The following is a 26,913-nucleotide window of genomic DNA, read 5'->3' on the forward strand; positions in this document are numbered from 1 at the left end:
GATGAAGAGGCACAAAAGGAGCTGGACGTGCTCTTCCCAGCGCTCGGAGTGTGACGACACAGCACGGTAGCACCGTGGTCCAGAAATGTATTTTTCCATGTGCTGTGAGTGTGTGTGAGTGAGTGTGTGTGGATATATAGTGTGTACTGGGATAATAATTCACTCTGTGAGTGGAGGGAGGTGTGATGTGGCATTGTATCACCAATGGGAGCAACAGGCTGCCGCTGTCAGAGCCATCCTCTGTGCTTTTAAATCAGACTTTTATTCTAATTTTTAACAGTGGAAAACAGACTTCTCGTACCTGGTTGTACTAAATCAGTGAGATGGTTTGTCTTCCTTCTCTCAAATGAGTAGTAAATTATAGTAAGTTAAGTGTGATTGTTAGTGTATCTATATCTGTTCCTGTCTGCGCAGCAGAGCGTAGCAAATGTTCTCTCCGAAACCCGATCGCTCCGAGTTTTCCCGACAACAAAGACCTGTCACTTTTTGGGAAAGTGACCCACACGGGACTGGCTGTTCCTTCCTCTTCCGTCCTGTTTTTTGTTGTGTCTCCCACCACACATCCAAAACGGCAATAACAAAAGCGTGTCAGACAATGGCGCACACCCAAACAAAGATCTTGGAATGCCGTGACCACCGGACGACCTCTTGCCCTCAGACCGGAGTTAATGCTCGCCAGCTTCGTTTACATGCCGACTTTAATCAGGCTGTAAACACTTTCATCTTCTCTTTCATGAGCTCTAATGCACTCAGCTCCTGTGACTTTTTACCATTTACTCTCAACTGTTAGTGCGACTTTTCGCACATCAGTATACAGCCTGTTCAAGGTGGGAATTTTGCGCGATTATTCCGGCTCGTCATTCTGTAAAAAAGCTACAAAGTTGGAATTTAGAGGCGTTGTTCTTCCTGATCACGTTTTCTCATGTGATTAATTCTCACACACAACATGAAAAAAGCGATAGCGAGTAAATTTTTATTTTTTCGGAAGGAGGTTGAAGTCTTTCGTCGTCTGCATCCTCAGATGCAGCGTTCGCACCCCCAGCAAAACCTCAGGTCCCGTATATTTGCAGGCGAGTATTTAGCACTTTCACATTCTTTATTCGTGTCGCACTGTACGTGAAAAGACCTCAAAGCCGGCAGTGGAAGATAACTAAAGTCGAGTTTGGTAGAGCGTGGTAGATTATTGACCTACGATGATTGAGGCGTTGTGTTGCATGGGATATGTCGCCAGTTCGTGATTCTGCGATGCTATCACATGATCTAAAATCGCAACACGGGGCGGGGACGTTGTTTCACATGGTTCAGTGTAAAGAAGCAAAGGCGGCGTAATCAAGGGTTTTATTAATGACAATATCACACAAATCTGTTTAAGAGAAACTAATATATCACAGCACGCACAGGTGTTTTTGTTTCGTTGGAAACTTTCAGGAAGGTTTTGGATTTTCCACGTTCCTTCTCGGAGCTCTGACTCCCTTAATATTTTATTTTATCATTTGTAAATCTTTTATTGAGACATCTGTTTTAATATAAACTTTACCAATGTCAAAAAAAAGAAGCTTGAACTTGAACCACTCAAACTGGATAAAGCAAGTTAAAAAAAAGTTAATGAGTTAAATGTTTATAGAAGGCTCCAGTTACACTTTATATATACAGCTGCTAATTATCCTGGTTTAGCCTCAATTAGGGTTTTACTCGAGTTTCAATTAATGTAGAAAACACCTACATGGTGAACAATTTCTCATACCTGAATCAACAAAATATAATGATCAGGCTTCATTATGTAAATCAAGTCAATGAGACGACACAAAGGGAAAGTTGTGTTTTTTTTTTTTTTGCAGTCTACTTTTAGTTCTAGTAAAATTAATGAATAAAGCAGCGGAGGCCGACGTGGTCGTGCATTTGATTCCATTCCAGGTCAGATAATGCCACTAAAACGTGAAGAAATGGTTGAATATTTAATAATTATTTAGGCATTCCTTATTGTTATGTGAATGTTTGTCCTCAGTCTTTTTAAGTGTGATGTGTATCGTGTGAAAACTTTAGTTTTGTTTACTCTGCAGATTTTATCAATTTACAGTCCGGTTAACCGACCACCTGCATTGTGATAATTGTTTTTATTTGTCACTTTACAGATTTTTCTACCAGCATTATGAATGTATTTGATTTTTTTTTTTTTTTTCAAATCCCAAATCAAGAAAAAAATATTCATCAAATCTAACACACTACATAGAGATTATACTGTACAGTATCATAGGCCGTGTGCACTGAATGATTAATGGTACTGGAGACTATAATTAAATCTGTGCAATTCTGATAGGAACTGTCAGTTTGTCCTTTGTCTTGTTAAAGTTTGAAAGTGTGTTTGTGCGCTCGTTGTGATTTATTGCTGTTCATGAGGAATACATTATGTAATCTGTAACTTCTAATTAAGTTTTACGTGATTTTTCTTATAAACTAAATGAATGTTGATCCAAAATCAACAAAGAAAATGTAACAAGCAGGCTCCTGCATGAGTGTAAATGACTGTGGAGTTTTAAGACATCCCTTTGCTCCCCCCCGAGACTGTACATTTTGTTCCAGGCCAATTGGGAATTAGTTACTGGATCAGATTCAGGCCAATGTCTGGCCAGTCTAGTCATGTTTCAGCATTTTTTTCCCGCGGTAGAAGCACTCTAAATAAGTGCCTCCCAAATGAGCACAGGTGTTTGTTTATACAGTCGTGCAAACTTCACCTCTCCACATGATTTTATTACCCTCCTGCTCACTTTAATCAGAAACCTCAGTTGACACAGCTGCAGAAATCAGAGCTGCTTTTTACTTAAATATCTGGTGTTTTTCTATTTATTCACATGCATCATATAGTATGTCTCTGTGCGATTGCATCTAATCTTGATGTCTGTACATGCAGGCATGGACCCCAGGTTGCATGAGAATTTAAAGGCTGCAGCTTGATAAACCAACAGGTAGATGCTCATACAACATTATGGATTTTACAGAGAAAGACCTTTTTTATCCCTTTTTGTTGAGCAGAAATATTGCCGTATATCAGTACCAGACTCCATTGACAAAAACAGGAATTTAACTGAGCTGAAATCAGGAGTTGCTGAATTGTGTGACTAACAGATGGAGGCAGTGGTACTGCAGCAGCTCCTGTAAAATTGCTGCTTTTCTCAATTGATATGACGCAAAGAGCCACACAGAAAATTAGAGCTATAGGACAGTTTCCTGCTTTGTTTTAAATTAATTACACAGACAGAAGAGGTTAATGTGCAGCTTTCTGTTCATGTCTTCACCTCCATTACTCAATCTGCTTTTGTCAGTGTTGTCTTGACTCTGACTGGCCTTGACGTTACTTAGAATCCAGCTGAGATAGTGATGACTTGAAGCCCTGCACTGACATTTTAGAGCTATTGTTCTTTCATTCCTAAACTCTCCTACCAGTCGGCCTCAACAGCCAGCAACCTCCTCTCCGAATATCTGCACAATCTTGCAAACATTCATTCAGATCTCCGCATAACCCCCCCCCCTCCACTCACGGTCTAAGCTCAGCTATGTCTTCAGTTACACAACTCGCACTCGGGCAGCAGAAGGAAGGCTCCCGTTGTGCATATGCGTACATGTTTTATCCTCAGCCAATGCAGGATATGAGCTTAAATAGGGAGATTCGTACTAATCTTGTTAATGCAGTCTTGACAGGTCTAAGCTGTAATGACATAGGATGTGTCTTACCACCTCTTTGTGCAATATTTCATCTTTCTCAGCGGGCTTATTCCACAGCCCCTTCGTATAGTTTGCGTCCACCAAGCTCATATAATGCACCTGCTTTACTTCGCCTGCCACATTAATTTTTACGTGTTTTATTGGCCTTGATTTGGTGGAAATAAACCACTGTATATTAGAAATATCTGCTTCCTTCTGCAGCTTCCTGTAATGCAACAAAAGCGATAACCGTCTGAAGGTTGATATTGTCTGCAACTATAACTCGTCTTGTCTGAAACATGCATATGGACCGTGACATTGTCAGCTTTTTTGCGTTTGTGTTTGATGATCTGTCAGCTCAGTCTTGACTCCGTATAAGCAATCTTCTTGTTTTCCTTCCCGTTCACGGAGATTGCCTTTGGAGTGTTGCCACACATGACTTCACTGGCACTATTTAGTCTCCAGTTTTAATTTCGTATTTGTGAAAGAAAAAAAAGGGGGGGAGGGAGAAAGGGAGCGTGGAGATAGAGCGGTATCAGTAATCATCTACTGTAGTTTTATCTGAATTTGTCACGCACTTCTAAAAAGTTGTCTGGCCGGCTGGCTGCAAACCTCTCGCTGATCAAGTACAGGATGTTCTGGCAGGGTGAGATAAAACACTGCTCAGGGAAAGGGATCTCCCAAACACTTCCTTTTTGTTCCCACCTGACCTGGACAGGTGCCAAGAGTTTGTTTCATTTCTTTTTAAGAGTTCATAGCGAGACTGCGTGTCAAATGAAACGCTGTGTTAATCAGTTCTGCCTGATCGGCGACAAATACGGAGTCACAATGGTGTCAAATCTTTTGAATAAAACAGCATAAATACATGTTGGTCAAATTAAAAAATATATTATTCACTTTACACTGGATCCTACTTTTTCTTAACAATTTTACATGTTAGTTGAGTTTTATTTTTTCCACCTTTAACCAGTTAAAGACAGGAAACTGCATCAGTGACAAATAGGAATAGTTAAAGTGTCTGTTTATTATGTACGGTACAATATTTAAAACAACTGTCAGGCAAGCAGAGTTTGAGGAAAATATTCATCACAGCTGCAATTAAAAAAGCTTAAAGTACTAATAGAATGAGCAGTAATACATGTTAGGTAGCCACTTTTGTTTCACTTATCTATGTTGTGTAGTTCTTTAAAAGAAGCATTTTTGAGGTAAAGATTTGAGCACGGTTTGGATTTTGGGTATATATTGACCCCCATTATGTTGGATTTATTAATCCTAAATTACATTTTTAGAGTTTTCAGTCACAGTATTTTATTTCTTCTGTTCCGCAAGCTGTAATTTCAATTTCTATTCAAAACCAGTGAATGGAAATTAACATTTTGTCACTTGATTCATAGGTTCATTGGACTCTATCAATGGATATATTATGGTATGCCAATAGTTATATTTATTACATCAGGACAAACCCCTAAAGGTGTTTTTAAATGTTAAGTGGGTCCCAAAATGTACAAATAAAGTCTTGCTATTTTGAAGATTACCCTTCCATATTACTTCAACAGCAAGCCAACAAATGCTCAATTCAAAGACTTTACTTTAGTCTCCCATGCTGAGACAGCAATTAGATGAGTCTACAAAAAATAAAAATGTCCCAAATGCCTAAATATTTCTGTAAATAAAACAACATGAAAAAGAAGTAATTTGGTCACTGGCATCTCGAGCATAGAAATTAAATGATGGGTTAAAATGTTTTTCTGTAGAGCTCCATCCGACAACGTTCATACTTAAACAAAACCTCTGTGAGAAACTAAAAAATTAAAATAATAGAAAACAAAATAACACTGATCTAATATTAAACTTTTCATGTGCAGCAGTTCACAGACACAAACAGTACTCGCAGCAGGTGTGGTGTACCTTTTCAAGCCACCTTCACGAAAGTTCGTGAAATCGTAACAAAATATGTTGAGTTCACGTACACGGACACGAATTCTGAATTTGCTGTTTTTTTCCCGTGGCACCCAACACAACTTTCAAATGCATGTGGAAACCCAGGGTAACAGCAGTTCGCAAAATAGCAAAGAAATTTTATGTATTTATTAATGTTTTTTCATAAAACTAAGAAATCATATTTGTTGTTACAAAATAATACCTTAAATTCTGACATTAATGTAATTATTCGTGTTTATCTGTGACAGTAAGATATCGTATTTTATTGTTTCGAACATACGTTAAATTATTGTATTGATTTAATGTATTTATTTGTGTTGATTCATGACAACAAAATACTGCGTCACTAAACTATCGTATTAGCTTAAGGTGTTTGTTCCTGTTTATTTGTAACAGTAAGATATTATATTTTATTATTACAAATACATATATAAAATTATTGTATTAATTTAACAATTTTTTTCGTGTTTATTTGTAACAGTGAAATATTTTAGTATTGCAGATAAATACAGTAAATTATTTAATGTATTTATACGGTTTATTTGTGACGTTTGGTCACTACAGCAATATTAAACTTATTTATGGTAAGGTTTTTACTCTTGCAGTGGTCTGGTTTAATACAGATGAATTTCACGATGACTCCAGACAAAATACGTTTAATTAACCAAAACCACCGTCTTCTACTAACTTTAAATTTGTGGCCTAAACAACAGACACAGCACCTCATTCAAAAAATTTCTAAAAGTTTTTAAAGTTTTTTAAAAAATTAAAAAAATTGAAACTTCATGTCCGTGTACACAAATAGATAAATTTTGTTCACATTTCACGAAGTGCCGTGAGAACGTGTTGACCCTTTACACTCCTTTGCTTTGTCTTCTCAAACAGCATCTACAGTAGGTTTTATAATATATTAGGTGAATTTAAAAGGCATTCCAGTTAAACTAGTATTTGGAATTTTGTAGGCCTTATTCCTGAGTCACTATACTTTTATTCTATAAATCAAAAACTAAACATTGTATGTTAGTAGGCATTAGGCTCAAAAGATAACTACAGTATTTTTGATCCTGGCTTTTGTTTTCCCATGTTTCTGTATTCAAATCCTTTACATAAGTTAAAGTACCACACAATAACACAAACAAACAACACTGATGTAAGGGCTTGAGTTAAGCTCAAGACACATCACTACCAGACTCCATTGACAAAAATAGTAATTTTACCAAGCAGAAGATAAGGAGCTGTTGGAACACCGCAGCCTAGATCTGTTTGTTTGTTTGTGTTATTGTTTGGTAATTTTACTTTTGTAAAGTATCTGATTACTTCTTCCACCACTGAAAGTCACACAATAACACAACCAAACTAACAGATGGAGGCAGTGGTATTCCAGCAGCTCCTGTGTTCTGCTCGGTAAAATTAGTGTTTTTGTCAATGGAGTCTGGTATTGATATTTAGTGATGTTTCTGGTTAAAGAAAATAAAAAGCTCTGTCTCTGTAGGAATCCTGTTCATAATGTTGTCAGACACTTATAATAACAATCTGAGCCTGTCTGTGGCAAAAACAAGAACTTTAGTGGACGTACATTAACATGGATGGAAGATTTCTGGCCCTTATCCATCATCTACATCCAGAAACATGAGAAAATTAGACCCAGGTTAAAAAAAAATACTGTTATCCTTTAAATGCTGAAGAACTCCATGAGCTTATTCAACTGTTCATGCAAACTATTGGCACATTATGTTTTGTAACTCCAGTTTTGATTGTTTACCTTCAAATATCACATTATTTCTGAACGTTTTGAGAAGTTTTGTACGACATCAAAAGGAGCTTGGACCCTTATTAGGAAAAAAAAAAAGATAAAATGGTGGTAAATTAGAGGGATTTCTGATTTCTTGCTGATGTGTAACAGATTGTTTTTGTTTAGTTTTTTTGTTTAAACAGCAAAAATGTTGATAGAAAACAACATAACATACGTAATAAATTCTTCTGCAGTTTCTCACTGACATAACAAGGTTGTATTACAGCAGCTATTTAGGACTGTAACTCCTGTAACCACAGCGTCGCCTGTGCTGAGGTCTGTTTGAGGCCGGTGATGTGCAGCGCAGTCCTCCACCTTGATGATTCACCCCAGGTGAACTGCTGGTGCCATGTCTTTTTTTCTGTCTGGACTTTAATACTTAAAAATAAGTCAGCAACCAGTCATCACAACTGTTTAATCGTGTTAAGAATTAAAACAGCGTGTAAAAGAGAAGAATTTAGCCTGAGATTTCAGCTTATAAATATAGTTTTTAGCCCACAAACATGAGCTGTAGTTCGTGAGTCTTTTGTGTTTTTGCCTTCATTTTTCTGCGTGTCATAGTTTATGTTTTATTCAGTGTTTGTTTGTGAGTCTGATGAGGGTTCGTCCCGGACCTCCTCATCCAGGACCGGCCTCGTAGCCGCCTCCAGCAGCGTCATGTCTTCACGCAGGGACACGGCGATGGAGAAGGCGTGAGGTTTCAGGGTCAGACCGTAGTCGTAGTCCAGCTTGGTCAGCCGGGCCGGGTCGGCGGTGACGTTGCACTGGTGCGCGATGAGGGCCGTGAACAGGAAGAGCTGGAGCTTGGACAGCTCCTCGCCGATGCAGCGCCGCTTCCCCAGCGAGAAGATGAGCACGCGGCTGGTCAGGTCTTTGTTCAGAGCTCCGGTCTGGTCCAGGAAACGCAGGGGGTTGAAGGTCTCCGGCTGGGACCACGTGGCCGGGTCGTGGTTGATGGACCACTGGTTGATGAAGATGACGGTGTTCTTTGGTACGGTGTAGCCCATGATGGAGGTGTCGGTGGTGGTGGAGTGGGGGATGGTGAGAGGGACGAAGCTTGTGAACCGCATCACCTCGTAGATGAAAGCCATGACGTAGGGCAGCTGAGGCTGGTCCTCGATGGAGGGGAGTCGACTGCGGTCCACCACCTTGTCCACCTCCTGCTGGAGGCGCATCTGCATCTCAGGATACCTGCGTCACCAGGTGAGTGTTTCAGGTGAATCCAAGTTACATTCATTTCTCTCTAATCTCAGATGTAAGCGAGCACTTTTCTTATTTAACACTTCTCTTATCTGTTTAATCTGGCAGCTCAGGGTGTCGTATTACAGCTGCACTGATGGGATTAAACAAACAAGGTTAGAAAATGAACTGCTACTTGTGCGGTGAAATGCTGACTGAGCACCAGATTCTCTTACACTGGTTTTATGCTGAATTACATTATGCCTGTGCCTCTGCTCCACCACCAGGCTGTTACATAACACAAACACTATGAACTCCCTCAAGTCTGGAGCTTTTATTCTTACACCCCAAAAGTCAGAATATTAAAGTTATCTGCAGAAAATAACAGGAAAAGTCACTTACTTGACCAGTATGAGGATGATCCACTGCAGCGCGGTCGATAATGTGTCTTGACTTGCTCCAAATATGTCCCCAACAGTGGGGGTCACATAGTCTTTCCCCTCTGAAACCCCTGTCTTGTCCCTCAGTTGGTCCAGCGCCACTATAAAAGCATCAGTCATGTCCCGGATGGTGCTGGACTGGATGGTTTTCCTGTGCTCGATCACTTTATCTCGGATGAACATACCAAACTCCAGGTTGAGCCTCTTGAAGTTGTCAAACAGGGTGTTGATGGGGTTGGGGAAGTACTGGAGCCAGGGCATCACGTCCACTATGCTCCCTGCCCCGACCGTCTGGGTGAACTGGTCGTTCCTGCCCACCACCTGCCGGAACTCCTCGTCCTCGTACGAGTACCTCTTCCCGAAGCACACCGCGCTCATTATGTTCGCCGTGGACACCACCAGATAAGTCATGGGCTGGAAATACCTGTGCTCCTTCGTTTTGCGCACGCACAGCTGCAGCAGCTCCTTGACCTCGCTCAGGACGTGATGCTCAAAGGTCTTTTTGGTTTGCGGGTTCCCGGTGGAGAACATGCGCACGGTGGAGTGGGCCACCCTGCGGTGCACCTTCCACCACTCCGTCGCGGTGCCAAACGCGAGGCTGTCCCCGTTGGAGATGTACTGGAAGGAGGTGAAGTCCGGTCTCCCGGCGAACTCCGGTCCCTGCTTGATCAGCGCCTGCCTGATGGAGTCCCCGTTCAGCACCACCACGGTCCGGCAGCCCAGTTTGATCTGGAACACGTTGCCGTATTTCTTCGCCATGCGCGCAAAGTACAAGTGCGGTGCGCTGCCGAGCTGCGCCGCGTTCCCGATGACCGGCCAGGCGAGGGGACCGGGCGGGGAGGGGACCGACCTCTGCCGGAGCCACCGCCACAGGTGGAGGGAGAACAGCAGGGTCACACATGCCAGTAACAGAGCTCTGGGAGTCGCTTGGTTGGTCCTCTCCAGGGTCGCATCCATGATGGGGGTCCTGCACAGATTATTAAAGGAGGTGTCAGCTTGTGAAATAAATGATAAAAATCTAGAAAAGAAAGCAGAATGAGGAGGGGATTAAACACCCGACCTACTCATGCCTCTTCGTTCGCCTGGAAAAGAACACAACTTTTCACAGTTCATCCAAAAATATGAGGTGTGAGGCGGGATGCCGGTGATCTGAACGCACAGACTACATCTTTAATAAGCTGTGAGGGAGGGGAGGGGAGGGGGGGTCAGATCATCAGTCTGAAGAAATCCTCCCTCAACAGCAGATCCTCCATCGAGGAAACCTGCAGCCTGTCGTGCATCCACAAGACGATCCTCCTCCTCCCCCTCCTGAACAGGCGCAGCATCAGTGCTCGGTTAACAGTGGGCAGGTTTGTTGCAAAGGGTGTCACCCCCACACTCCCCCCATCTCCTCCCTCCCTCCTCCCTCCCTCAGCCTATTTACAGGCAACAGGCGTTATTGTAAACGGCAGCGCGTAAAGTTTATTTAAAGTTTTTAAATAAACTTTAAACCACTTCAGATGTTTTATAATAAACAGAAAAACAGATTCAGTCCTGATTATTAAAATTCACTTTATACATTATAAATAGAATATTAATTATTATGGATTATCAGCTCATGCGCATGCTGTTAAAACAGTAACAAATAACAATAATAATAATAACAATAATAATTGAATTGACTTCTTCTGCGCTGTATCAGCCTGGAGATTGTTGTCATTCTTTTTATGGAGCTTGTAACAACGTGTGTCGCCGCCTGAGGGGAGGTAATACCCGACAACAGAGTCAGCAGAGTTCAGACCCTTTAAAATAAATGATATCTCGTGTAAACATCCAGGTGTAATTGCTGCTCTGACGCAGATCTGACGTCTCTCTTTACAATAAAAAAAACAAGCTATAGGCTATGTCATTATCAAGCTGTAAATGTAAAGGCATAATTCTCCTTTTTATTTCTGAGTAGCCTGGATGAAGGTGTGAAATGTGCGCACGCTGCAGTGGTGGAAATAAAACTCTTAGCTGTAATTGTAAACACAGCCTCCTCCTGTACACACCTGTACACACCTGTATTTTATTTATTTAGTTTGATTCTTTGCAGATTTGAATTCACCTGCTCTCTGCCGTGATTTCCTCTGAGGGTATTTGGATTGAATTAGAAACTGAAGGTGCGCTTTCCCGTCGAGCCACCAGGAGGAGGCGAACCCCGCGGTCTGGTTCATTAATTCCCCTTAATTAACGAACATCCGAGGCTCCTCTGACCCTCACCTGTTTATTATCTCTGAAGCTCCTGGTCAGGACGTCATAATAATCATTGTTAATATAATACCTGTTCGTCTGTGCGCTGCAGGTTTGACCCTCAGAGCCTGAATCGCGGCTCCAGCTCGGCCTCATCCTTTTAGAAAAAGCGCCTTTTAAACCGTTCAGTTGTTCGGACGTGTGTTTGATTAAATCATATGTGGATCCCAGTCCTCTGCTCGGGTCCCGTAGCTTCGGTCCGGTCCGGTTTGGCTGTGATGCGGACCGGGGGCTCCAGCTTCAGCACCGCGGACAGCGGCTCAGATGAACCCGGGGATGATGCCCTCTGACCCGCAGCTGCTCCTCCAGAAACTAACGGATTTATCTCCACTTGTGTTTTTTATATATATATATACATATACATATTCACAGAAACACAGACTTTACTGCTCCTTACAAGATCTGAATTTCCCTCAAACCATCACAACCTCCAGGAAATTCTGAGCTTTAAATCTGTTTATGATATTTTGAAACAGGTTATAATAAAGTTCTGATATAGTCCAGGTGGTTTGCAGAGTACAGGGTGAAAAAATAATAATACTCATGTTTTGTAAGTCTGTGTTAGACTCTCCTGCTTCATTATTATGTTTAAAAACAGTCGTATAATTTATAATAAATCTAAATAAAACCTGTGTATTCCAACATTTTCAGAAAGAATTCCTCCGTTTCCTTAGATGAATGAAAGATACTCACAGAGTCCTGGTCCTGGAGTCGTCCTCCCCCTCGATGAACCTCCAACAAGGTGACAGTGTATATATATGTGTGTGTGTGTGTGTGTGTGTGTGTGTGTGAATGGATCAATGAGGGTGGAGACAAAAGCTGGTGAATGAACAACTGGCCTCCTTTACTGGCAAGAGACCCAGTTATTAGACCAGACCCACTTCTCTTTTAGTCCGCACACACAAAAAACAAAAAAACAAAAAATCCTGCAGCAGTTTTCCAGATCCTCTGATCTGCTCTGATAAATTAATATTTGTGCAGCAGTAATTATTCAAACTGATATGATCTTTAGCTGATGGGAAATTATAAATACAATATTTTTATTCATTTTATTAATCAACATCCTAAAACATTAATTTCTCTTTAATGGTTGAAAGATAAAACAGGGACCTTTCTGCTTCTTTCTTTCCAAAGAAAATCAAATATTTACCTCAACTCCATTTGTAGGAAGAAATCTGCCCATTCAAATCCTCTTTTTCCAGTTTTTTCTTCTTCTGTTTGTCAGCTGTTCCGTGGGAGATAAACCATCACACCACTGTTGGCAGGATTGCTTATTTTTGCATTAAAATTCATCTTTGCTTGAATGCAAATATGAATATAACGTGTAGATGTCAGTGGAGTTTCATGCACTGACATAAGCTCTGTTTCTGTGTAAACTCCTAAATTTAGCTCCTTAAACTCTTCATTTATTTGTGTTTGGATGCTGAACCTTTGAGGTAATCCCCCTCCAAGGTGCAGCGAGGTGACAGAGCCACCTGCAGGGTGGATGAACCCCCCCCCCTCGGCCTTGCACGGGGCCCCCCGGAGCCTCCTCGGCTGCGTGCATGTTCAGTTTCAACTCACAGTTTCCCTTCCTGCGTGACTGACAGCTCAATTGCTCATCGCGTGTGAGTGAGCATGGAGGTCAGGGAGGAGCTCGGGAAAGGTGTGTGCAGGTGATGATTTGCTCAGACAGCGGAGGTACAGTTACACTGTGAGGTTTCAGCCTGGCAGGGCGAACGATCACGTCCGATCCCGGCCACATTTCTCACATTCAGAGCATAGTTTCAGACGGGGGGAAATCACAAGAAGCTGTATCAGGAAGTGACGTCACCTGCAAACAGGAGTGATACACGAAACGGGCCATTACTTTGATTTATGCCTGTAATTAGTGGCAGCGTGCACAGGACCTCGGAAAAGAGCTGCGCGCCTTCTGCTGCACTTACAGGGCTTATCTTACTCTGTGGATCAATGCTGTGAACTTCTGGGGGGAAAACAGAGGAAAAGAAAAGAGGGGACTGCCCAAGGCTATTCTAAAGGTGCGGAGCAGTCACGCACATGTGCTTCATCATGTGGGGGTGGAGGGGGGGGTGACAACTGAAGGGAAAACCTCTGACGACTTCACTAAAACACAGGTCTGCCCTCTGTGCTCGGCACAGAACAGAGCTGCTAACACTCAGATCCGGGTGAATTTTTTTAGGTACGAGCAAAAAACACAATTTGAGGAAAAAAATACAAAACCTTTAACTTTGATTTTAGAATGAATATGAGCCTCTGTTAGTTTAATATGTTGAGTCCAGTGAAAGAGCAGTTTAATCCACCTGAAAATATAAATGATTTATTGTTAAACATTAAATAAGGAAGATGCTGCTTTGTCTGATAAAACCAGCTTCTTTCTTCCCTATAGAGAGCAAACAAAATCAGATATTAATCTGAACTTCCTTCATTTGTTACTTACCACGTATTAACTTACAGCTCACTGGAGATCTGGGCACTGAAATAATGAATAATTGTACAACAGGGAAATAATAGGGATCTGATCAGCTACAAAAGATATACAACAGTCAAAGCTTTGTTGAGTTTTCACAGGAACAAAAATCAACTGTAAGGGCTCAAAAAGTGCTAAACTGTTGAGCCATACTTCAAAACAAATGCACAATAATTTAATGATAATTCAATAATTTAAAGTTGCACTAATCAATAATCGTTTTAGCATCTTTCTGCTCTGTTTGTTTTGGTTTTACACCAACACCGCACCCCTGGAGTTAGCATCTAGCTGGTCAACATAATGGAGCATTTAGCTGCAAATATTTCCCCTAAAGAGTTGGTGGAGATCAAATAAGAACTGAAAGAAACTGAATATTGGATTTACTTTTGTTGGGTGGCCAGAAAAACACTGCAAATGAATGTTAATGTTGCTTCATGACTGCTGGATATGTGACATTTTTGCTAGCATGTTCGACAGAATGACTTTACATGACGAAAATATGTCAGTGTTGTGTTTAGGGGCCAAAAAAGTTATTGTTTCTTTAAAGTGCTAGCAAATGTCAGCATAGCTTGCTAACTGGGATGTTAACAGCTAATAGCACGAGCACGTCTTTGTTCTGTTGCCTCTAAGTGACCACAAAAATCAGTAGTGTTGCTTTAAACTGCTAGTATGTTAGCATAGCTTGCTAACTGAGACTTAAACAGCTAATAGCACAAACACTTCTCTGTTCTGCTGCCCCCAAGTGGCCAAAAAAAAAAACAATAGTACAGCTCAAAAACACTAGCAGATGTTAGCATAACTTGCTAACTGGGACTTAAACAGCTAATGGCAGAAGCCATTTTTTGTTCTGCTGCCCCCAAGTGACCAAAAAAAAAAAAACAGTAGTGTTGCTTTAAAGTGCTAGCATGTGTTAGCATAGCTTGCTAACTGGGATTTAAACAGCTAAAGGCACGAGCACTTTCTTGATCTGCTGCCCAAGTGGCCAAAAAAAAAACAATAGTACAACTCAGAAATACTAGCAGATGTTAGCATAGCTTACTAAATCAGTCACTGCTGCTTTAATGACAGCAAACCTTAGCAAAAAAGAAACACAAAACATGACAAGAGTGCTACATGTTTATAATGAGCTAACAAATGCTGTTGCTGTGTATTCAAGCTAATATGACCCTCCACTGTTGCCATCATTCACAGATTCTATTGCTTGTCCAATTTAACAATCTGCAACATGTAAGAGTCACAAAAACCCATGTTCTCACAGACAAGTGCACACACACTAATGCCGACACACACACACACACACATCAGGACTGTCGGTATGGCCCCATCTTGTTAATTACTTTCCATTAGAGATGAATCGACCTTGCCGCCGTGTGATTGGTCCAACTACCACCAAACCAAACTGTCATCTGGCTTGGCGACGAGTCAGCGGAGAGTTGAGCGCCGGGGCAAACCCCTTTTTACTTTGGTCTGACCGCGAGCGCCTCATTACGACTGAATGACCCCAGTGACTCCAAATGTCAAACTGTCCCACAACAACCCCCCCGCCCCCCCCCCCACTCCGATATTTCCCAGAAGTCCACAAATCCTGTGTTTTTCCCCCTTTTCTTTACCGACGCCATCTCTGTTCATGAGAATGATGCTAATGAGTGTTTCAAGTATCCTAATGACCTTGCAGACGAACTGAGCGCTCATTGAGGTACCTCTATCTGTACGGCCTTTTTTTGTCCGGCCAAGTGCTACAGAGGCCCTTGCCAAAGCGTAGTCAGCAGCCCGTGAAGGCGTCTCCCCTCCATTCTCACACTAAAAGGGCATTTTCCCCCTGAATTCTGAATCGGCTTGCGTGTCGGGATTTTTTTTTGTCTTACTGGAGGAAAAACCTTTTCAGGGGTCTGCCGAGTCCAGTTGAACTGTTGGTTACTTCTTTGGGGGAAAAGAATGGGAGGCTTATTACGTGTTCCGCCGCATGACTGCGCTTTTCAAATCCACGCCAGCTAAAAAAGCCTTGCCCTCTTCCATCTTTGCAACTGTTGTCGTCAGTCATTGTTTTTATTGGCCTAATTGAAGAGACTGACGAGGAGCCCCGTGGAAAATAACCAGTGAATAGAATAGGAGTGAATAGCTTTTAATGAAGGCGGAGGTGTTTTGTTTTTGTGGATTACTGTGTGAAAGGAATGAAGCGAGGATTATGTGAAAATGACTGGCGATGACAAGTTTGATCAGGAACTCAGATCTAGAAATTGGTGAGGACACATTTTTAGTCCTTGTGGGTTTTGTCTGAGCAGTGGTGTGCTGATAAATGGCCTTTTCCTGCAGGAAACTGTGAGACAAATGACCTTATATGAGCACATTTTGTGTCTAAATGTAAATACAGAGGAAGAGGCTGCCACTTCTCCTTCCTCTGCCTGATGAGGCCTAATCTTATCCAGTCTCTGCATGATGGCAGTGTTGCTATTCTAACCCAAACCAGGTCTGTCATTAAAAGTCACTGAAGCTTAGTCGTCTCCCCCCTTGTGTTTATCTCTTTCCTCCTGTGAGAGGTCAAAGGTGAAGCAGCGCTCAAAGGGAAGCTAAGCCTCTCCTCGGCGACCCCCTCCCCGGACCTGTCTTTGGTGTTTTTACAAGAAAGTAATGATGACGGACAGTCATGCACGATAGGCTGCGGCCCGTGGAGGTGGAAGTCACGCGAGGTGTCGCGTCTTCATCCTATCTTGCTGCAAAAACCGAAGCAGCTGCGTTTGAAGGAGCAGAAAGTAGAGACCTGTAATGATCTGTAATTAGCCCAGTGGAGAGCTCAGGAGCTTTGAAATGAACCTGGGCCTGATTTCCTCATGTTTGTGGGTGTAAATGACAGGATTCCTACAGAGATAAACCTTTATATTTAAGAGTAAGTTCCTTTTTGTTTAACCAGAAACATTTCTACATATCAATACCAGACTCCATTGACAAAAACACTAATTTTACCAAGCAGAGCACAGGAGCTGCTGGAATAGCACTGCCTCCATCTGTTAGTTTGTTTGTGTTATTGTGTGATTTTCAGTGGAAGAAGTAATCAGATACTTAAAAGTAAGAGCACAACACGATAATGAAAACAAACAAACAGATTGAGGGTCAGAGTATAAAAGAAACTCCTGTGTTCTGCTCAGTAAAATTAGCGTTTTTATCAATGGAGTCTGGTGACAATATTTAGCAATGTTTCTGGTTAAACATAAGGATCTTGGATAAATTATTTACACCAAAAACATGGGAAATAAAGCTCAAACTGTGTATATTACCCATGATCCCCTTCTTCCTCTGGAGCAGGAAGTGCTGTCGCTGTAACAAACGCACCAAACTCTGTTTATAATTCTTGATATTTTCAAAGTTTCCTGGCTGGATGTCAGAGATGAACGCTGGTTCATCTTCTAAGTCTTTTTAACTGATCTACAGTTCGGCAGCAAGTACAAACATAAAAGCCTGAAATTGACCCAGTTATTCAGAAGCTCGGTCAGTCTTTGTATCACATTACAAATTGTTGTCTTATGTTTGTGTCTTCATGGCTGGAAAAGCCCAAACAAATCCAGCATCAGTCCTCTGAAGCATTAAACTGTGACTTATTTTTCCAGTCATGTGAAAACAAAGGGTGTATAAAACTGGAGCTACAACAACCGTGGGGTGATCTGATTCGGGCGTCCAAGAACGTGCGATGAATGTCGCAGGGAGTGCGTTTGTATTTTCAGTGGAGATGACTATACGGATGTATAATATTTTTTAATTCTTTAACGTTTGATGCTGGATCTCATCGTCATGGAAACAGGGATGCTGTGTTGGATTGTGTTTAAAGAGGAAGGATCTGGACCTTCTGGACTGTTTACACTCACCTGACGTTTCTTTGTGATGGTTCTTCCACCTCATCTCGAGTGTGTTGGCTTGTCTGTTGGACGTAAGACTGGATTTACTACATTTGTTCAACTCTGGGCTGCGAGATTTTTATTAATAAATGTGCTTCTTGCTGTTATTTCTGAACCTGAGCCTAAATGATTGATAGGAACAAAAAGCTGTGGAATAGTAGGATTCCTACAAAGATAAACCGATTTATTAAAGAGTACGATCCTTTTTTTTAAAACCGAAAACATCTCCATTTATCAGTACCAGACTCCATTAACAAAAACACTCGTTTTACAGAGCAGAACACAGGAGCTGCTGGAATACCACTGCCTTGTTTGTTTGTGTTATTGTGTGACTTTCAGTGGTGGAAGAAGTAATCAGATACTTTACATAAATAAATATACCACACAGCAGCAGCAGTATTCCAGCTCCTGTGTTCTGCTCGGTAAAATTACTGTTTTTGTCAATGGAGTCTGGTATTGATATGTAGCCATATGTTTCCAGTTCAACAAAAAGGATCTTACTCTCTAAAAACAAGCACTTTACTTTGTTTAGAATTTTTAAATACATGCTGTTGCTGCAGTAGATTTTCATATAGAAATTATTGGAAACCATCCGAAAATCAAAAACAAACCAGCCATGGCTCACAGAGCAGTGCACTGTCGGGTCAGTATTTAATCAACTAATGCAAAATGCAGTTGTGTGCAGTTCATGGAGGGCATCGTGGGTCTTGCAGGAGGAAGCCACATGAGATCCCTCCCCTATAGTCCCATATGAGAGTCTATTCTGAACTGTATGTTCTTAGCTTATTGTTTCACTGGGGGGTTGGTATTTCCTCTGGGCCTGTGGCTGCTGCTGACACGACATTTACTGTCTATCAGATAGTGTCATATGGAGGCAGAAAGTGAGGTTTCTGTTTTACTGGCATTTTCAGCATCATTTTATTTCATTTATCTGCTGTATTGATTTGTTATTGGCTCAGAAAGACGTGATCGACTGTGGGAAACTGCTCTCCAGTGGAGAAGGATAACAGAAATGCATGGAAATTATATTTTAGAATGCTTCATTTTAAATTATTATTATTATTATTACATGATTAAGGAATAGAAATGCTTCTGTTTGTTTTCCCTGCACATAATTATGTTTTTTTTACTTAAATGTTAAATAAAAAAGAAAAAGAAAAGCAAGAAAACAGATTAGAAAAAAGGTAAAAAGCAGATTAAACCCAGACCTTTTCAGTCTCAAACTTTGATTTCTAAATAATTTGGAAAAGAAATATTGGAGCTTTTCATCATCAGATCATATAGCAGGAGTTACCTTCATATGGATAAAATAATTATTCTGTGAGTTGTATGTTTATATGTAGAAATTTAATATGGTCATTTATTTTTACTATTTGATCAAAAATATTATGGTTAAATGGTTAAATTAAGTGAATAAGATTAGTTTTAACTTGATTTTATCACCTCTTCTCTTTGCAAAGCATAACGTTCTATATCACCTTTTTATTTATTAATTTGAATTATGAATAGATGTGCAGCTGCTGGAACATTTATTAAATCCCTAATTAAAAGGATTTAAAGTTTAATTTTGTACATCTCAACCTGCATCTTTTATTTAAACCGATACCTGTAGGTTTTTCTAATCTTATATGTTGTGGTATTTAATTAATGCCTGTAGAATTTAGAGAGAGTGGAATAATTTCTTAATTATTACAGAGAGCAGACAGAGAGATGTGGGTGGTCCTTTATTCTAAAAACCTACCAAGAGAAATAAATACCACTGAGTAATATGTTTCTATGAGCTACAGTGGAAACAAACTACTTCCTCTCCACCCACATCCCCCCTCCACCAGTGACTAAAAACCCCTGACAGAAATAAAATAGAGTCCCAGCGGATCTGATTCTATTGAGAGAAGGAAGGGTGGAGGAATACAGAAAGAGCAACACAGCAAAACATACCTTATCATCTGAACTGCAGAGACTCCGAGGCCTCTGGTTTTATTGGTTTCATTTGATTTTTAAAATATTACACAGCTGCTGCAGAGAAAAGATTAATTATTAAACATTAAACGGACTGTGTTGTTTAAATGTAATTAATTATATTCCTCATTAAATACCATTAAAATTAATCAGATCACTTGTTGGAGGGTGTGTGCTGGTTTTCCTTAATAGACCAGTGTGAAGCAACTGTCCTTATTTTTATCGCAGCATTAGGAGAAGACACGCAATGTTTTCTTTGGATCTCAGACTTTCTCTCATGAACAGTGAAGTATAGGTGCAGCTTTTAAACTCGTCAGACGTGTGTTGGTCCGGTTGTGGTTATCTTTAGATGCCGGTTGACATTTAAAGGCATGAATTGTCACGGAAGAGGAAACCAAGCAGATTTAATTACCAGCAAACTCAGACTCTGCAGGCCCCAGATGGCTGTGGGAGTTAAAGAATAGCTGGTGATTCGGCCCCAGTACCACAAAAGAAACGGTCGCCGGGTAAATAACCCATAAAGCGTGGAGGTCCCCCGTTGTGTTGGGGAGGAAACGCTCTCACACAGGACTCCAAACTGACTGTGAGACCGGTGGCGGCAGATCTCTCAAGCATGACGTTCTCATCATGTTGCCACAACATTGTCAGAATGTCACAGCTCCACAACATGTCGCAGGATGGAGGTGACAGCGGAACGTCCGGGCACACTCGGACAATCAATCTGAAAGGCGGTAAACGGGATTTTGGAGAAGGAGCAGTGAACCATTTAGGGGTGTGGGGCAACAACGGTCGCCTCAGAGAGTCTTCCAGACTTTTAAAATTTGAAATAAAGAAGAGAAATTCCATAATTTAACTTTGAACTGTGCTTCAAAGTATTTTTGACTTTAATAATTGATCACGTGCAGTGTACAAACTGTTTCAGCACACTGAACCACAGATATACTATTTTGATTGACTCTCACAGCTCTCATCTGCACTGTTTTTTTAGCGAAAAGGTTTCACGCAAAACAGCAGATGGAGAAAGTTTTTCTTTATTGTGCAGCGTAGATAATTAGCCGAAGTTGTGCTGATTCTACGACGTGTAAAACTTGAAGATAAGTACAAAAATAACAACTTTATAAGGCGAAATGGAAATGTGTTGATGTGGGTTTTGAATTAACTGTACAAATACAGTCTTCCAATTGTGTTTTTCTTTTTGTAACCTAGAAACAGAATGGTCCCATTTAGATTTCAATGAAATCAGCCTGAATTCTGAATCCTCTCCTCTTAAAAACCATGTTTACATCTTTGGCTAATTGCGTACGATGGTCATTGTGGCGTAGGCGAACCCATAATACAAACGTTGACAGGTCTAATTGCGGTCAGACGTTTGTAGGTGCCCGTCCTCGGCCTCTGTTTGGGTGTGTCCCACGGTCGACATGCTCTAATAACTCAGACTGAACTCTAATTAGATCCTAGCGTTGGGAGGTCTTCATCTGGAGTCCCTCCCTCTTGTCTGGGTCGACAGAAGGACCTCCAACTGCTCGCTGTTGATACAATAAAATCTCACGAGCCCTGATGCATCATGGTCCGTCTGAGGCCTTCAAACATGTTGGCAAACCTCCATTGTGATCAGGAATTCACAAACCACTCCATCTTTTTAGGAGTCATCTGCAGCTTTCCCCTGCCGCTGCCGCCGCCGCCACGGTTACCACGGCGCTAACAAGGTGTACAAAGCACTGCTAGGATCGCGTGGGATTGTTTTGTTCCTCTGAGTTAAGATTGGAAAAAAAAAGAAGTGCTGTCATGGCTTAGGTACTCTGGCAGAGAGGTGAGAGGCTGGCCTGTCACTCTGGATTACTTCTGTCTCAGCAGGGCTTTGATGTGCACTGACAGCCACAGATAACTTTTACAAGCTTGAGGAACATATGCTTCCTCTCTTGTGTTTGGATTGGCTCCCATGGACGGGACACGGATTCAGCCGGCATGCAGCTTTAATAGCTGTTGCAACTTAAGCTTATATATGTGTGAGCTGTGCAGGTCTTGAAAGCTGCAAAAAGCCATTTTAAGCCACTTAAATGTTGGTTTACTTCCTCTCTGCAGCTCAGTTTGTTCAGGCACACAATGCATGTACAGTACATGCAGGTGGATTTATGAATGGTATGTGAGAAAGACTTTTTCCATTCATAAAAGTCTGTGTTCTGCCCTGCGTGTCTGAGCCTCTTTTTTACATTACATTCTTTGTAGTTTACATTCCTGTTTGTCACCAGATAATAGCGTGTGTGTGTCAGTCTGAATGGAACACACCAAACTGGACCAACAAGGTTGTAGCGGCAGAAACACGCGATGCTCTGTAATCTACTGACTCCATGTATATATGCACGTAAACACACCTGCTGGGAGAATCAGTCTGCAGCTGCCTCAGAAAGAAGCACCAAGAGTTTCCTTTTAAAGATCAAAAATCCAAATGCATTTCTGTTGCATTCATTTTTTTAATAAAATCATCAGCTGCCTGCTCAGCTTCCAAATGCCCATGTGTAGCAGGACTTGGCTGCTCGGTAAGATGGAAGCAGATGAGGGTGTTCAGTGGTAAGATGAGCTGTCGACGAGTTATTGTTACAGGGCAACCATCACGTGTGGCGGCTCTGCCCTGACAACTCCTCTGCTGCACCGTCTTCTCACGAAAAGATAGAGCGAGGGAGGGGAGAATTTGCAGCGCCGGTGCGATATCTAATGAAGAATCTCTCAGAAGTAGCTATTAGAGTCTGCTACATCAGATAAACGATGAGCTTGTGTGGATATCAAGATTTTTTGCTGCAAGTCCTGGAAGGGCTCAGAGCTGGGGGCGAGGAGGGTGACAGCACAACAGAAAAATGAGACGAATGTTTCACTGAGTCAGTGAATGCAACAGAGCTGAATCAGTGTTGAAATGATGAGGAGTACATTTGCTAAATACCACGTTTATTTAAAAGACTCTTGTGCACAGATTATGTCACTCACAGGTCTAACGAGGCAACAGATCACTTAATAACAGACGATTGTAAAGATCTTTTTGCTGACTGATTCCTTTCAGATATTCTTGACAGTCTGAACACACCTCCAGCTGCTCAGTATTAAAATCAAACAGGTATTTTAAACTTTTTTTTGGAAGCCCTCCAGGCACTGAAACACTGAGTGTGAGGATTGTACATTAGGCTGCTCAAACTCTCCTGAATCACAAATTTAAACCCCACATTTATATCCTGTCTGTTGTCTGTTAGATGGCAGATACAACACAAAGCACTATCCTCCTTCTACATTTACATTCTACATTTATTAGCTTGAACATACTTTACAGAGATTCGTATAAGGTGTTTTATGAGGGTTTGTGCAGGATAGTTTGATGGTTTACCTCAAAAGACTCGTGGCAGGTCATCCATTAATTACAGGGTTTGTAGTTAGGTTAGTTATTTACCATTTACAACATGATACGAACCAAACATTTCACCAGAAAAGACGCTTCTACGTCTTTTACAGTCACTGTTTTCTACAATAACTTTGCACAACAAATGTTACAGTTCTGGTTAGGGTAGGATTGTGGTTACGTTTAGTTAAATATTGTGGAAAAATAGTGTTACAAGTAAGATCCCAGTCTGATGCTGGATCAGTTTGGGATCTGGGGAGTTTGGGATCTGAGCAGGAGGCCCCTGCCTTTGGGGAGTGCGGTTGTTAAAAGTGGGTATGCTTGGTCTATGACAATGTTTAGGTGGGTGGTACGTGTCTAAGTAACATCCAGATGAATGAAGGACCCGAGGTTTCCTTAGCAGAACTGTGTTGTAACGAGATACAAGATCATCAAGTACTTGAGTAAATGCGCTACTTTCCATTAAAAGTCAAGGTAGTTTTCTATAAACGGCCCAAAATCATAATATGTACAGATTTAAGAGGGAAAACTCCCCCAGAAAGAAATCCTTGAATGGAAACCACACACATATCCACCATTACAAGGTGTATTTTGTCAATGATAATTCCCATTTTGTTTCATTTTGCAGTCCCAGTAAGTGCCTGCTGTTACTAGTTTTCCTGGGAAAAATATTTGTCGATTCTTGTTGTTTCTCTGCTGGGTTTACACCACAGTTAACCATAATCCGGCCTCATTTCATTTCCAAACGCGGAGATTTGTGCTGCTTCATTGAAAGTCACCACTTGTGTAATCTCTTTGATCGAGGCCTTTGCACTGACACTCGAGCCCCTGGCCTCCCTCTTACAGCACGGCTGAAGCTAAGCGTTCGGTAATTACCAGGACTGCTGATGGTGGCACTGACAGCTTCCCATTGTGTTGTGTAAGCTCTGCCAGTGCTTCTCGGTGTTGACATGAGTGTGCTGAATTTAACACTTTCCACAGATCTTAGTGACAGACCTTTGTTTACGTATGTTTACTCGTTGCTAATTGATGTCAACATCTGCTGCTTTTTTTTTCCTCCTTGTACGACCACATGGATGTGCAACACATCATCAAAGATCATCAAGATTTAATTAATCATTAAATATAAGCTTTTACATGTGTTAAATGCACATTATTTTTAATGCAAACCTCAACTATCTCAATCTGAATGGAGCTCACTTAAGAATGACGTGACTCTACTTTCATGCAGCAATGTCATCACAATGGATAGTATGCTTTTACAAGCATTTAGGTGTATTAAAGCAATCTGTGACCCACCCTGGGAATTAAAGCAATGCACCTCAACCAGAACCTGGTGTGAAAGACTGAGGAGAAACCTCCCGGGTAAATGCTGATAAAATAAGATCCAGTGCCGCCCACCCCCTATTCACCAGTCGTCATGTTTCCTAAAAATGATTGTCTACCTATACAGTACGTGATATTGCCACATTTCTATTTTTAAACGCTGATGTATTCGCTGGTGGCTGCCATTGTGTTTTGCACAGTTGGCTCGGTTTTTGTCGCTTTGATGTTCTGCTGGAAAATAACCGTCAGGACAGGTACAGTAAACAACACTGTGGTGCCATTTTGTCTGTCTCTTTTTATCAAACCATTTGCAGCTTCCTGGTTTTGGATTTTAAGGAGGGGGGAGGATGGGAAGAAAACCTACCTTCTAACCTACTTTTCAGATAATTTCCACTTCTGCTGCACCAAGGGAATGTGTGTTCGTCCATGTTTATTAGATGTTATTAAAGGACTGTAACTGGTCCTGAAAGATGCTAAATCTAATTAGCTACTTCAGCTTAGGTCACAACAAATAAAAAGAGATCACCTGTAGCCTCTTCTGGATAAAATTGCGTCCACAAATAAGGTATAAACAGGTTAAGTATGAACCCACATTGCCTTTTTTGGGTGTGTTGAAACTGTCTTTTCATTCATAAGACTACAGGTGATTCAACCTGATACATTAACATACATATTTGTTGTATAACACACAAGCACATGTCATGAGAAGGATAATCCAGTGGCAGGATTAGGCAATAAGACCCAACAATTATCTGCTCTCCAAGCTGTACAAGGCAGCTTGAGTCACCAACATTATTCCAGGAATGTAACCATAGTCTGGGTCGTCATTAGCTTACTAGCACACCATGTCTTTACAAACCCCAAGTCCCAACAAATCATCACCTGCTTACTCACTGTTCCTTAGTCATGGAAAATGATCTAAGGCCTAAAATCATTTTAACACATACTTTATGTGCCCTCAGGTTACACTATTCACAGCAACAGAGGCAGAACTTCTCCTAAATTACAGTAGTTGCTAATGCTGATAAAAAAAATAAACAGTCACACAGTGAAAAAAAAAAGTTTTATATAAACTCAAAAATAAAGCAGAGGTGCTGGTGTTTGCTGTCAAGCACAATAAAATGCCACAATTAGCAAGCCATGTTAACATTAGCTAATTGATTTGATATAATGTTGTTATACTTACTACCTACTTATTTTACTTTCCTGATAAAATTAAACTAAGTCACATTATGGGAAAATGTTTTATAGAAATGTTCTAAACTTAAAAATAAAGCAGAGGTACTGGATAAGGATGATGAAATGTCAAATTTAGGGAGCTATGCTAACACTAGCTAATTCACCTGATGCACTGTGATTGCTATTTATTTATTTTCATTAGAAAACTTAACAAAGTCACCTAAGTAAAAATGTTTTCCAGAAATTTCTAAACTCAGAAATAAAGTGCAGGTGCTGGTGTTAGCTGAAGGCATGATGACAGTTAGCGTGCTATGCTAAAATTAGCTAATTCATTTGATGAACTGTTATTAATTTACTTTCATGACTTTAAGATACACCAGTCTTTCCTTCATTTGAAGCTGTAATAATGACTTTTCTGCTCAATTGAGGGCAGTGGAACTGTACAGAAAACTGTTTATTAGCTTTTAAGCAGAGACAAGCTAATGAAGTCTCCTGGAGCTAGCTTCTGTTCTGCTAGCTTCTGTGCAATCTTCCATTAAGCAATTCTTTGGGTTGCCTTTCTAAAAAAATGTAATGTGTTTCCTTACACTTAAATAATTGAACATCTACTACAGCACTTAATCATTTTAAGTTTACTAACATAGCAGCAAATATGTTCATCTGTAGCTACTATAAGCTTCGTCGCTAACTTTTTCTGTCTGCCAGGTGGTGTTCAGTAGCACTGCTCACTATGAGTGAATCCTTTCATGTTCCACACAGTCATTTGATCCATTTTTAATAAAAAATATAAATAATTCATGCTTTAATGACTATCTAGAGGACTAAACTAAATTATTCTGTTTCCACCCTCACCTAGTCGCTACTTTACTCCATCCCATTAGACTTTTTGCACACTCTGCTTGAGGACCACATGCTGTAAGTTTGTTATTATTACCATATTGTGATGTGCAAACTCAGTGGGCCATAGCGGGGCTGATCATTTGATCTCCCTGAGCCATATAACAGCAGATAAACACTGCAGCTCTACCCTCATCATGGACAGACTGTGCAGAAACACAGGTGTACCTGTCCTGAGAGCACAGGTTAACGCTGCCCGGCAGAGAGGGCCTCTTTGTTGTCCGTCGGTGGTGCCGTGCCACGCCGACAACAAAGGTTCCCTTGAGCCTCTGCAGGCCAGGTCAGAGGTCCCGTTCCTCCCAGCCAGGTGAGATAAAAGACGAGTCTGGCTATCAGTCTCCCTGGTGGCTGTCTGTCACCATCCCTTATCAGCACCTGGGATCCTGCCTCATCTCTCATGAAGCCTTGAGAAAAGACCCCAGGATGTTCAATGTGGAATGTAATCCACTGGCACTCCATTACCATAGAGCCATGGGATGTAAAAGTATCCTTAA

At 41.1% G+C, this 26,913-nt stretch overlaps 3 protein-coding genes across 10 annotated transcripts in view; 2 read left to right on the forward strand and 1 right to left on the reverse strand.

The window, feature by feature from the left end:
* Positions 1-2,314, forward strand: part of LOC108886284 (regulator of microtubule dynamics protein 2) — a 75,273-nt gene extending 72,959 nt beyond the window's left edge. For all 7 annotated transcript variants that reach the window (XM_018681057.2, XM_018681055.2, XM_018681056.2 and 4 more), the window contains one exon: positions 1-2,314. In XM_018681057.2, the coding sequence (XP_018536573.1) occupies positions 1-54 (54 nt within the window). In that variant the 3' untranslated portion in view covers positions 55-2,314.
* Positions 2,159-12,099, reverse strand: LOC108886282 (cytochrome P450 1B1). Of its 2 annotated transcripts, none has more exons than XM_018681050.2 (3): positions 12,016-12,099; positions 9,014-10,018; positions 2,159-8,623 (listed from the first exon to the last, which is right to left on the reverse strand). In XM_018681050.2, exons 2-3 carry the CDS (start codon positions 10,006-10,008, stop codon positions 8,002-8,004), a joined length of 1,617 nt encoding a protein of 538 aa, XP_018536566.1. In that variant the 5' UTR covers positions 10,009-10,018; positions 12,016-12,099; the 3' UTR covers positions 2,159-8,001. The 2 variants fall into 2 exon arrangements, with proteins under 2 accessions (XP_018536566.1, XP_018536565.1); XM_018681049.2 differs by lacking the exon at positions 12,016-12,099 and adding an exon at positions 10,112-11,971.
* Positions 11,972-26,913, forward strand: part of nanp (N-acetylneuraminic acid phosphatase) — a 24,828-nt gene continuing 9,886 nt past the window's right edge. Inside the window, exon 1 of the mRNA XM_018681051.2 lies at positions 11,972-12,064. Within this exon, the coding sequence (XP_018536567.1) occupies positions 12,001-12,064 (64 nt within the window). The 5' untranslated portion in view covers positions 11,972-12,000. The remainder of the gene's footprint in view (positions 12,065-26,913) is intronic.

The sequence above is a fragment of the Lates calcarifer genome, linkage group LG16_LG22, assembly GCF_001640805.2.
Source record: "Lates calcarifer isolate ASB-BC8 linkage group LG16_LG22, TLL_Latcal_v3, whole genome shotgun sequence".
NCBI classification, from domain to species: domain Eukaryota; kingdom Metazoa; phylum Chordata; class Actinopteri; family Centropomidae; genus Lates; species Lates calcarifer.